The sequence below is a fragment of the Prosopis cineraria genome, unplaced genomic scaffold, assembly GCF_029017545.1.
Source record: "Prosopis cineraria cultivar Desert tree isolate PC_DT_omini unplaced genomic scaffold, ASM2901754v1 PC4, whole genome shotgun sequence".
Classification (NCBI taxonomy): Eukaryota; Viridiplantae; Streptophyta; class Magnoliopsida; order Fabales; family Fabaceae; genus Prosopis; species Prosopis cineraria.
In genome coordinates this window covers 35,926,055-35,938,149 of record NW_026555335.1, presented here as the reverse complement: position 1 = coordinate 35,938,149, position 12,095 = coordinate 35,926,055, and the positions used below count along the sequence as shown (strand labels likewise).

Here is a 12,095-nt window from a genome sequence, read left to right as displayed (position 1 = left end):
TTTATAATCGATAAAATGGACTCTTTTCGTGTAAAAAAGAAAAAATCAATACAACGCTATCACTTTTTTTTCGCAAATTTTATCACTTATTGTACAATATACAATCATTTTAAATACCTTCTAATTTATTAGAAAACACTCAGAACTTCAAATAAAAAAATTATATGTAATATGCTTGGAGAAAAATGATTTAGATTTTTTTTATTTATTGCATTTTAAATGGGAAAAAAATCAACGTACCTAACCTTTACAGTTAGCTTTTAAAAAACTAGAAAACAATAATATTTTAGAGCTTGTTTGGTAACCTATTTTAAAAATAATTTTCTATACTCCAAAAAAAAAATCTATCCAATAATACGTTTTCAAAAAATGTTTTTGAGAATAAAAAAAATAAAATATTGTTATGAAAAAAAGAAAAGAAAATATCTTTTAAGTGTGTTGATATTATTGTTTTAAAGAACAAAAGAGAATGAAAAAAACATCCATTTTCTTTTTTTTTTCAAAACATGTTCTATAAAACATTAATTTTCAAAACAATAAAAAAAAATAATCTCAAACAGGCCCATATGCTCAATGTGGGTGAACAGATTACAAAATTCAACCCGGGGGGGAGGGAGGGGGGACAGTGAGCGAATCTCCTCTCATCATCCACAATCATCTCCCAGGCAGGGAGATGACTCGAGATAGAAAAGTCATCTAAAGATGGGCGTTTTGCGCCATTGATTACCAAGGGGAAAAAAAAAAGTCATCCAAAGAATTCTGTAACAACATAGTACAAAGGAAACGGGCATATCTATTAGCTAATGGCTTCTCTATACAAGAAGTAAATAGATATATTCCAGTCCCCATTCAAATCTTCCTAGCCTGATCAATCAAGTTCTGATTAGGATGGCCTGCACTTTCTTGCCTTGTAACTAGGTTGAAACAAGTGTGTCAAATCTTTCTCTACCGAAATTTGACAGTCACAAATCCTTCAACTAAAGGGGTCACAAAACTAAAAAGTAAACAGCGGACCCACAATGCAGATTAGACTGCATGGACACTGGTATTTGTTAGATGAATGCTCATGCTTGAGCATTGAACTTTAAGGATGTAACAGATGTAATCATATAAGCATGAAAATAACAGGAACATATTCACAAATTTCTTCTTGACAATTCATCAAAGGAAATTCCATTTATTAGAAATGTTATTATACAATCTAAGTATAGTTAAATAAATCACTATATTGTCTAATTTTGATTTTACATTTCTGCAGCAAAAGATTTGCCACATCCACAGGTTTGAGTAGCATTCGGGTTCTTGAAAGAGAAGCCTCCCCCAATAAGAGCATCACTGTAATCCAATTGCATGCCGTACAAAAAGAGTAGGCTCTTGGGATCACAAACTGCAAAAACAGATGGAGTTGAGGGTCATTTATAAAAATAAATACTGCTTCATGCAATAAGTAAATTAATAATAATAAAACAAAACTCTACAATAATAAGACGAGCAAATCCCACGATACATTTGAATGGACAATCATCTAAGCAGTAAATCAGAAGAGTCACCGTCGCTATGGCTCTAGTATATCCTGAATCAGTTTCATTTCACCAAAATGTCTTCAATCACAGGCAAATGAATATTATTAATCAATGAAAATGTATGTATCTATGCATGTAGACAATCTGCATGAGTGAAATTAATGTGAATAGTAAAGTTCCCAATTTGACAATTCGCGTGTACTCACAGTCTCGCAAAATATTTTGCTTCAGTGCACTTAAAGCAAGATGCAGTTTGACTCCTTGAGAGGAAGTCATTACCAAGTAACTCTTCCTTTATTCATCACAAGCAGTAAGCCTAATCATTGGAAGTTATGCAAGAAAAGTTTCAACCATTGCTATTCTAATTCTATCACAGCTACTAAAAAATTCAGCAAAGAAACCTCAAACTAAAGAAGATCATGTAGAGGACTAAGCTTTTACTGCAGTCTCAGAATTCGAATTCCATTCAAAAAGTGAACAGTGGACCAGCTTCGAGAGCAAGCAGTGACAAAAATTGACTAGCATTTCCTATTACTTTTCCTAATTATACCTGAATATGGGACAATTGAATACAGACAAACAACAGTCAGCCACACCGCTTCACACTTTAAAACTTAGCTCTAAGGTCGAACAAGAATTAGAACTGGAAGACACCTTATGTTGAAGTAAAAAATATCATTGCGAAAATATATCTTTGATGGGTTTTAACTAAGGAAGAAAAAAGGTAAATTTTTATGCTACTTGGAATCTGAATCCTGGAAGATCAGTTAATTTCTGAAGAGTAAATGTTTCATTCCAAATGTAAACACGCGGGCTCCCCAAAAGATGCAATCTAATAACAACCCAAATGCCAACACCATCCAACCCTACCTTAGGGATAAAAAATGTCCTATAAACTACAAGAACAAGAATAAAAGTCATACCAATTACGAAACCATTGTATTCAATAATGGAGTCATCTGGTCTTGTGTTAGCCGTGTCCTCAAAATCCATTGTGTATGACATGCCAGAGCAACCACCCTGTTTAACACCAATCCTTAAGCATAAATCTTGGCTGCGCTCGGACCGCATCTTGTTCAAGTGCTTCAGTGCATTATCAGTAAGAGAAATCGCAGGTGCCAACCCTTCAGGTATTGGTGCAGCTGTTAGATTTAGTGGAGAAAAGACTGTTATTAGCCTAAAGATCAAGTATTCCATAAAGCAATGACAAATGTTATTCTGAAACTATTGAATTCAACTCCAAAAACATGCACAAAAATGCTGAGAAAACTAGCCTGTGACTGTAAGATATTCCACATTTTGGCAAGCAAACCAAACAGCAGGACCATTAAATTGCTTTAAAAAAAGCCACATAAGAAAAGGTGACAAAAAACTTGCAATGCAAAACTTTATATATATATATATATATATCCTAAATTGAGTGTAAGTTAAAATTTATTGTAGTGTGATAGGGCAAGCTCCGTATTAATGTGAAAATGAGTAGAAAGGAAAGGGTAAATATTGACAATGTGCATCAAGACCAACTTCATGGTTTGATACTTTGTTAACTTTCATCCTATCTCCCTTCACTCCTGCCAGCACACCATTAATATATCAAACCTTTGTATCAATGCTTAATTTTGATCAAAGCCTTGACCTTATAAGGAACCTTGGACTTCCTATTGAAATTAGAAATGACAAAAACAGAGTTATGCTCAACAAGTAAAGTAATAATTGCATAAAGGTTCTCATTCCTCTATCGAATATTAACATAGGCTCACATCAATTCGGAGGAATTGAGAACACTCTAGGTTCTCCTATTACATTGACAATATCTTTGCAAAACTTTCCAAAGAGTAAGAAACCCTTCAAACGGAAGAAAGAGACTCCGCTTAGAAAAAACAAGAAACAAAAAAACAAAACAAAACATCTAAACAGTTTATGGGACATGTAAAAGCCAACGAGGGAGAATCTGAATATTTTGCAGATTAGTCATCCCTAAAATAAAATTAAGTATATAAAATTCCACACATAACAATACACGATTAATTGCTCAGAGAATAACAAGGACTGATAGACAAAACATCAATAGCCAGGTAATGTTCATGATTCGCAAGTTCAAATTGAAGGAAAGGGTTATAATTATTCAACGACGTGTGAATAATTGAACCCCATAAAGTAAGCACCATGAACCTCATATTGTATGGAAAATAGTGAGTAAAATATCGCGCCATACAGAATATTCCGATAGAGGAAATAGAAAAGTAAAGTACCTGGAACTTGAACTGATCGAATCGAAAAAGGTTTTCGATGATGGAGATTTGGTCGTGAAAATCGAAAAGAGACTGAATTAGGAGGAACAGAGATCGGAGGCAGGCCTTTAGGGACACGGAGAACTTGGGGAGAGTACGAAGTAGTTGCAGAGAATGCCATGGAAGGGGACGGAAGCAAGTTTTCCGTGCCCTGATGGAAAATGATGAATATATGTTGTCGTGACTTTTTGAAGTTGGCCCCAAAAAAAAAAAAAAAAGGTCTGCACGTTAAGATTTTTACGGGAAATTAATTATTGGCCGCTAAAATTCAAAGAGTCCATGTATGTGATCGGATCAAATGTTAATCGAACGGTGGAGACAGATCCATCTGTATCATTTTCTTTTTGGTCTTGTCCAAGTGGAGGTGGGAAAATGCTCGGGGATAAGCCTAGCCTTTGAGGCTTTGTTTAGTACGCGGGGTTCATTTTAAAAGGATTGTGATCGGTAGTAAAACTGAAGGTGAAAATAAAATTTTAAAATTATATTTAATATGAAGTGATAAGAATAGTTATTTTTATTTTATTTTATAATTAAATATAAATTGTAAAAATATTATAATATTCCTTAAAATAAAAAAAAAAAAAGGGGTAACTCTCCTCTCCCAAACAATGAACGCGCCAGTGCAGATTATTGCACCACCCATCTGCATTGTCTTTTTCCTCTTCTTTCCTTTTTGCGCGGCTCTTCTACTTCTGCTCATTCTCACATGGAAGTCTGTCATGGAGAGAGGCTCACCTATTGTCTTCATTGTTGTGCCTTCCAACTAGAAATCACAAAGAGGAACGATGATGAAAAACAATGATAGTAATGATGAAGAACCTAAAAGCAAACAACGAAGATGCTTATAATACCTTGAATTAGGTTGGATCTTAGATGAGATAAGTTTATGAGTTGGGCTAAAAAAATGAAAAATAAATAATTAAAGGAATTAAATTTATTAAATATGTGAAACTACCTTATAAAAAAAATAGTAATAATAATAAGAAATCTGATTGAGTTTTAAAATATATCAAATCTTTTTGAGTTATCTTTAAACTTGTTTTATCCAAAAGAAATTCTAAATAATAAATGGAAAGAAAATTGAGTTAAAACTTTATAAATTCAACGAGCCCTAATTAATATCCAAAGCATGGTTTGCATCTCTTGCTTCCTCATGCAACATTTGCTTTGCTGCTACTGCCAGTGCGTTTGGTTTCGGTACTCAATGACCGCTGAGTACCGTGGTGCTCATCAGGCTGAAACGCATCATTTCATTAACCATGGAGAATCTCTACCGTTCATTACGTTTTTATCTCAACCATTCATTCATTTTTTATGTTAATAAAGCTTTTAACAATGCCTTAGGTCGACTTTATCGTTTCCTGGCTGTCAGGTTTGAGACTCTCAAACCAGAGCTTTATCGTCATCTCCTCTCGTCGGTGCCGTCACAATCATTGGGTTCTGTATCTCCATCTGGACTTTCTCCGTCAAATCATCACCAAGAGTAGCCTTTCTGGAGATTTATTTCCTTTACCTCGATGAGCTCTCTCTCTGCGACACAGCCTTAGCCATTTCCTGCTAATTTTTTTTGCAGTGTTGTCCTATTGATTGTTCTCTTACAGATCATTACCAAGCATGGCTCTTAATTTTTGCGACACTTCGATGAGTTATTTCCTTTCTAGATCATTGCCAAATATGGTTCTTAATTTCTCTTGCAGTGCTGTCCTGTTGATTTTTCTCATGTTGTTGGCTCTGTGTTGAATTTTCAACCAGGGGGTATGAATTGACGATTTGTAGTTTTATCCTTTTTATTGGGCCATTGATTCTTTTCTATGTCAAAATACTATATGATTTAGTTTAAAATGTCTCAATACAATATCGTTTCATTCAAACTTCATCATTGTTTGTTTTGGCCTGTGCTTTCTACTGCTAATTCATTTTTTTTTATTTGGAATCAGGCATGCCATTGTAGAAGAACTAGCAGAATTTAGAGCAACTGTGCATATATGTTCCCGTAACCAATAGACATCAACAAGTGTTTGAAAGAGTGGAGGAGTAAAGGATTTTGTGTCACTGGATCGGTTTGCGATGTGATCTCAAGTCACCAATGTCAAAATTTAATGCAAACTGTTGCCTCCATTTTTCATGGAAAGCTCAACATCCTTGTAAGCTTCTCTCGAGCTGTTGATTGTTTAATTGGTGGGAAATTTACAAATTTCATTCCAAGGACTATAAATTCTCAATTTATGATGGGAAGACTTTAAAAACTGACATGATTTAGTAAGGCTTTTTGTGTCTCATCTAGCATCTGAGTCTGCTCTTTTGCTTCATCCTGATCTTTTTCTTGTTACCTTTGTCATTGTAATAACTCTCAAACTCCAAGGTCACTGAAGGGAGACTAGTTATAACTTTACTGAAGTTGTAACTTGTGCGTGCATGTGTCTCTATGATCTCATAACTGAGAAGTAAGGTGATAATAACTCTAAAATTGATTTAAGAAAGCTTGGTAGTTACTCAGGTAGCCTGTAATAAGTGTCCTAAATTAGGACTTAATCATCATACTAACCATGGTTAATTAAGGTCTAACCCAAATAGATTATCCAATACGAGATTAATCCAAATGAATTCTCAATATGTATTTTTTTTAAAGTATTTAATATAAAAGGATCCTAAGTCTTTAAAATATTTTAAGAACTCATATCATTCAATTAAACCTATACGAAAGCATGATAATAACTATTTTTACTTGCACAAATATTTTGGCCCGTAATTATAACATAAGTATCAAACCACATTTCTCAGGGCCCAAAATATATTTCCCCCAACACAAAACCTATAATGCAAGTAGATCAAGAATATATTATCCTAGTTGGCAATATCATAAACTATATACACATATCAAATAAAAGGAGAGAGGCCTACAGAAGTGATTATTATCACTTGGCCTAATGGTCCTTTCTCTGTTCTTCTCAGATGAGCTAGCTCCTGTAATATGTTAAAAGAGAGGGGTGAGTACAACCACTCAATAATCAAGGTATATCTAAGTTATATAAATGTATGATAATTAATCATGAATGCAAGTGGCCAATAAATTTATCAAGGTGACTATTCAAACAATCACATTAATGACATGTTAATCACATTAACATTTAATTCATGTGAATAATTTTAAGAATTAAAGTCAAGTATAAAATTTGCACAAATAGCCACATATACATTATTCACATAATTACTACATGTTCTCATTTTTACAATTATAATCATATTCTCAACATAGCCATCAATCACTCAAATGGCATGATAGTAATAATATGCATGATCAATCTCTTCCTTATATCCCCCCTTATTTCCTCTGACATGAAATCCGTGGGCTAACAACCGGAAGGGATCGTTCATGTGGTGAGACTACCCAAAGCCTTAATCATATCATGAGGGGTCACCGGGCCAGGGTTACCTTGCTCACTTATGAACACAATTTCCCCCAAATCACACACTATGGGGTGTCATACCCAAAACTAGCTCTACCCAAAACTTCAGGTAGGCCAGTAGGGTTAAGTCCCTTAATAGGAACAATGCTACAGTATCTTACAAGGTAAATAGCGGCTATAACCCCTAGGATTATTGGTTAATAGCCAAGTACCATATGGATTTTGTATAACCGCCAACTCCTTCACTAAGGCGAACTCCCTCTATATGATTATGCTCATGAAAAAATGCATTTCAAAATACTCATATATATAATTTAAAATTATCCCACATGCTCATCAACTTTCTTGCTCAACAAACATCAAGAATCATCATATTTCAATCATGCCTCTTGCATCAATTTTTTTAAATTATCATACAAAACCACATTAGTATCATGTAAAACTCAACATGCTCATACCATTCATCACTGTGCATAATCCACACGACTTATATCCAAGAGTGTACACATAACCATCAACCATCAATCTTATTACTCAAACCAAGTCATAATTAACTTGGTCACAAGTCATAGAATCTCAACAAAGCCACATGCATTACAAACAACCGTTTCAAAATTTAGACACACACACACACACACACACACACATATATATTTTTTATTTCACCAACATAATTAATTAAGTAACATACAAATGCATAAAATAGATTTCCCCCAGTTACCTCAACCTTTGAGAGGCAAAGGTTACCCTCAAGTTACAACACTTCCAAAGCTTTACAAAGCTTGAATGGTGTCAAAAGAAAATTAATCTATAATTGATCATATCCTAATGTGTCAATAATATTATTAACACAATTTTCACTCATACTCTAACACTTACGTATTTATTTTATTTTATTTCATTTTTTAAGACCTTAGTCTTAGCCTCTTAAGTTTTAAAATTTAATTTTATGTATTTGAACTTATCTACTAGATTCAATAGTCTCCTTCACAATAATTTTATTCAAAAATTTTCTAATATCAAAATTTCCCTTTTTATTCCAAAAATTCGCATATAAAAATACCCAAAAATTGTAAACTTGATTTCAAGCCTAGAATCATTATTCTATAGCTATAATAATTTATTTTTTATCTCAAATAATCATCTAAATATCAACAAATTAATTTATCTTTTCATATTTAACCAAAAATCTATCTACCCATAGGGATCTATAGATAAACTCAAATGTCTCAAATTTCAATTCTATCAACAAAATAATACTCTAGAATATTTATTATCCTACCAACAATCTCAACAATCAGATTTACTCATCAAAATTCATTCCTTTTTCAAACTTTAGGTTTTCTAAAATTTCAGAATCTGTAGCTCAAACGGAAAAATAACTAAAAAATATTTAGAACACTTACCTAGTCTTAGAATACTTAAAATCTCATCTAAAATATCCTAATAAAGAGCTTCACCTTCTAAATCAGCTCTATCGTAGGTGTCGCGATCGCCGTCTCTGTGTTTTTGCTCTCTGTGTCGCGCAAGAAATAATGAAGAAAAGAGAAGAGAAATGAAAAACGCAAGAGAAGTCTGGTGGTTTTAAAATAAAGAGTGGGTCCCACTTCCCACTACCTCTTTCTTCTTTCTTTTTTATTATTATTATATAATGTCAAACTTACACACACCGTAATTGCCGTTCCCCCCCTTTTTTAATATAATATTTCTTTTCTTCTTCCTCCTTCATCCTTATTTATTATCTTCTTTTTTTGTTTTACCTTACACACACGCATAGAGAAGGAAACAAAAGAAAGTGAGTGAGAAAAATGGTTTGTCTCTTTCTCCTTTTTTTTATCATATCAAACACACACACTCACAATAAACCGTCCCCATCCCCCTTTTTATTTTATTTTTTTAATTTTACATATCCCTTTTCTCTTCTAATAATAATAATAATTCTATTTTTTTAAAAAAAATCATAACTTAAAATTTAGATTTATACTAAATTAAATCTAATAATAATCTCCTTACTAATTTGCTTACCTCTAAATATTTTTTAAAATTTTTATTAATCTAAATTAACTATTAAAATTTAAATTGGGATGTTACATAGCCCCCTACAAGAGTAAGAAGAGAGAAGAAGAATATGCCATCTTTATTGCTCTTCTCTTCGTTGATAAAGTAGTATTGCATCTCTTTCAATCTGGACTAAAATTGAAGTTAACAGCATCAACATAAGCAGTATCTAATCAGACTCAAACTTCACCTGCTTCATTTCTAACTCAAGTCCCAGTTTAACCCCTTTTAAAAGGACTATTACTTCATCTATAAAATGTAGACATTGCTAATCATGCAGTTGCAATAAAATTCACCAATTTGAATTCAAGTATAGATTCATGTTCTTTTTTTTATTCTTGTTTGAATTAAGCCTGAAAAAATAATTTAGGTTTGAACGAAGAGTTTCAAGGAACAATCATATATAACAAAGCCACTGATCAAACTGCAGAAGATGTATCTATTGTTATGGGCACCAATTTTGAATCTTCTTACCATTTGAGCCAACTTGCACGCCCGCTTCTTAAAGCTTCAGGATAGATGTAGATTTTTGGCATCAAAAATCATGAGGAAGTGAGAAATTGTGTTTGGCATCAAAAATTAGATCTACATTCCCAAAATATATGGAGTAAGAGTAATGTGATGTATATTTCCAAAATAGAGAATATAATGTAAAGCTATAAATAGATAAGGATAGAAATTGATTTGCTTTATACTAGTTGCAGGATAGATGTTGTTGACAAAGTTGGAAAGAAATCTACAATGAAACAAAGTAAGGACCATCCCATAAAAAATATGCACAATTGTTTCCAGAATTGCACTATATTGTAGAATTAGTGTGCTGTGGGAAAAATACAAAAAACAAAGAATATGTCAATGCTTGAAGGCTCCAAACTTGCAATATGTAGTATGCTGATTTAAAGAAAAAATATAATGCTGGTTTGTGGAATTGTTAGGTGACAGGGATTGTATTAAATGATGTAAAAGTATCATTTTTTGTGCGATTTTGAGTATGTAAATGTTGTTAATTGTATATAGGCCAAAAGAGACAAATGTTGTAAATTGTATATGACACTATGAAAATTAATAAAATTATGTTTTTGTACAAATTGTATATCTCTTTTTCTATTCATTACCTTGTGAGTAGTTTTCCATAAGATCTATGGCTTCAAGTGATGGAATTTCATTACTTTGTGCCTACATTTGTAAATGTTAACGACTGTGACATCAAAATAGGATAACAATATATACCATTTAGTAATGACCAATTTATTGCTTCATACCACCAATAAGCTTGTAAATGACAATGATTGTGATGTAGGGGGTGAAAAAATATGTTGTACTAGAGGGATTGCATATGAAAATGTTGAATCTTGTATTTGTACTGGTTGTGTTGGAGCTTCCAAGTAAGAAATTGCTGAAGCTTGTAAATCTTTCATTTGATCATCCTTTCTTCTTCTTTTGGATGATGAGGTCTTTTCTTTTTCTTTAGATGTCTTCTTATATGGTGAAGCTTCTTGAGAGTCCTAAAAAAAATTCAAATACAAAATAAGTAATAATTTATTTTTGTCTTATATATAAATTAAAATTTACTACCTTTGATACAACTCTTCTTCTTATTTTTAAATTCTTCTCTTCCTAACCTTTCCAACATCTCTTGCTTGATTTTTCATCTCTTTTTTCGAACCCTTAGGCATATTTTGTGACTCTATGACTGGTTTAAAAGTATCATTTTCATTACCATCAGGAATCTGATTTTCTAACTCAATGACACATCTCTAAACACAAGTAAATCCCTCAAGTGTCTTACCAGCCTTGGATGCCAATCTTCCCATCATAAGCATTAATTGTCTATACCTCTGCGTGATGTCAAGTCTAAGATCTGCTTGAATCTTATATCCTCTAACATCATGGACAACACCAAGCCTTACTTCCTTAGTCCAACGCTTTAGAATATACTGGTCAGGCATAACTCTTACATCCTTTGACTTGTACACTTTTAATGCATGACAATAAAATATTCTCGTGGACTCAAACTTTTGACAAGTACAAAAAATTTCATAGGTGTCAAGTTTGAACTCAACTCTCCATTCCCCTTCCTGATCAATCATATAGGCAATATATATAAATAATGACTCTTTCTCATCACGTGCAATTAATTCTACAGAGAATTGGAGATCCTATTGCTCTTAAAACATGTCAAAAACAATAGAGGTATAAACTTGCACAAGCTGGTGTAGAATAGGTGCACTTTGATTAACCATCCTTGAAATATTTTGTCAAGATTCGTACTTAAATTCCACTTCCTTGTATCGCTTCTTTGCCACAACCTTGTTAAACCTTTTAAAAAATCACTTGATGTTCAATTTTGGCTTTGTACATCTCTTCACATTAGCATTCACACTTTCACTAATCTGTGTGCTCTTCATGCCTAATGTGTATGTTTCCTTCACATAGCACCAAGCCCATTTCTCCTTAATATCATAAGTAGACTTTAACCATATATTTTCATGAACATTATAAGAAGATAATAATTGGCTCCATGCTTCTTCAAACTTCTCTACATCAACATAATTAAACACGCATTTCTTGAAATCAGTCAAAAAATGTGACCCATCTTTTATGAGGTTCACAAGGTGTTTAACACCATTTTTTAATAAATGCCAACTACATAAATAATGTTTTGTATTGGGAAGAACTTCACACAATGCTCTTACCATCGCTTGATCTTAGTCTGTAAACACAGTTTGAGGCTTTTTTGTATATAAGCATCCAAAAATGTTTCTAACAACCATTTAAAAGACTCAATTGTCTCGTCATATAATAGTGCTGCTCCA

At 32.8% G+C, this 12,095-nt stretch overlaps 1 protein-coding gene and 1 pseudogene across 1 annotated transcript; one reads left to right on the top strand and one right to left on the bottom strand.

Moving 5' to 3' along the window:
* Positions 1 to 1,143: 1,143 nt before the first annotated feature.
* Positions 1,144 to 3,980, bottom strand: LOC129308241 (iron-sulfur assembly protein IscA, chloroplastic). Its single transcript, XM_054949303.1, has 3 exons — positions 3,776 to 3,980; positions 2,447 to 2,665; positions 1,144 to 1,387 (listed from the first exon to the last, which is right to left on the bottom strand). Exons 1-3 carry the CDS (start codon positions 3,933 to 3,935, stop codon positions 1,245 to 1,247), a joined length of 522 nt encoding a protein of 173 aa, XP_054805278.1. The 5' UTR covers positions 3,936 to 3,980; the 3' UTR covers positions 1,144 to 1,244.
* A 1,038-nt stretch (positions 3,981 to 5,018) lies between these two features.
* LOC129308986 (tropinone reductase homolog) lies at positions 5,019 to 9,798 on the top strand (annotated as a pseudogene).
* Positions 9,799 to 12,095: the final 2,297 nt, after the last annotated feature.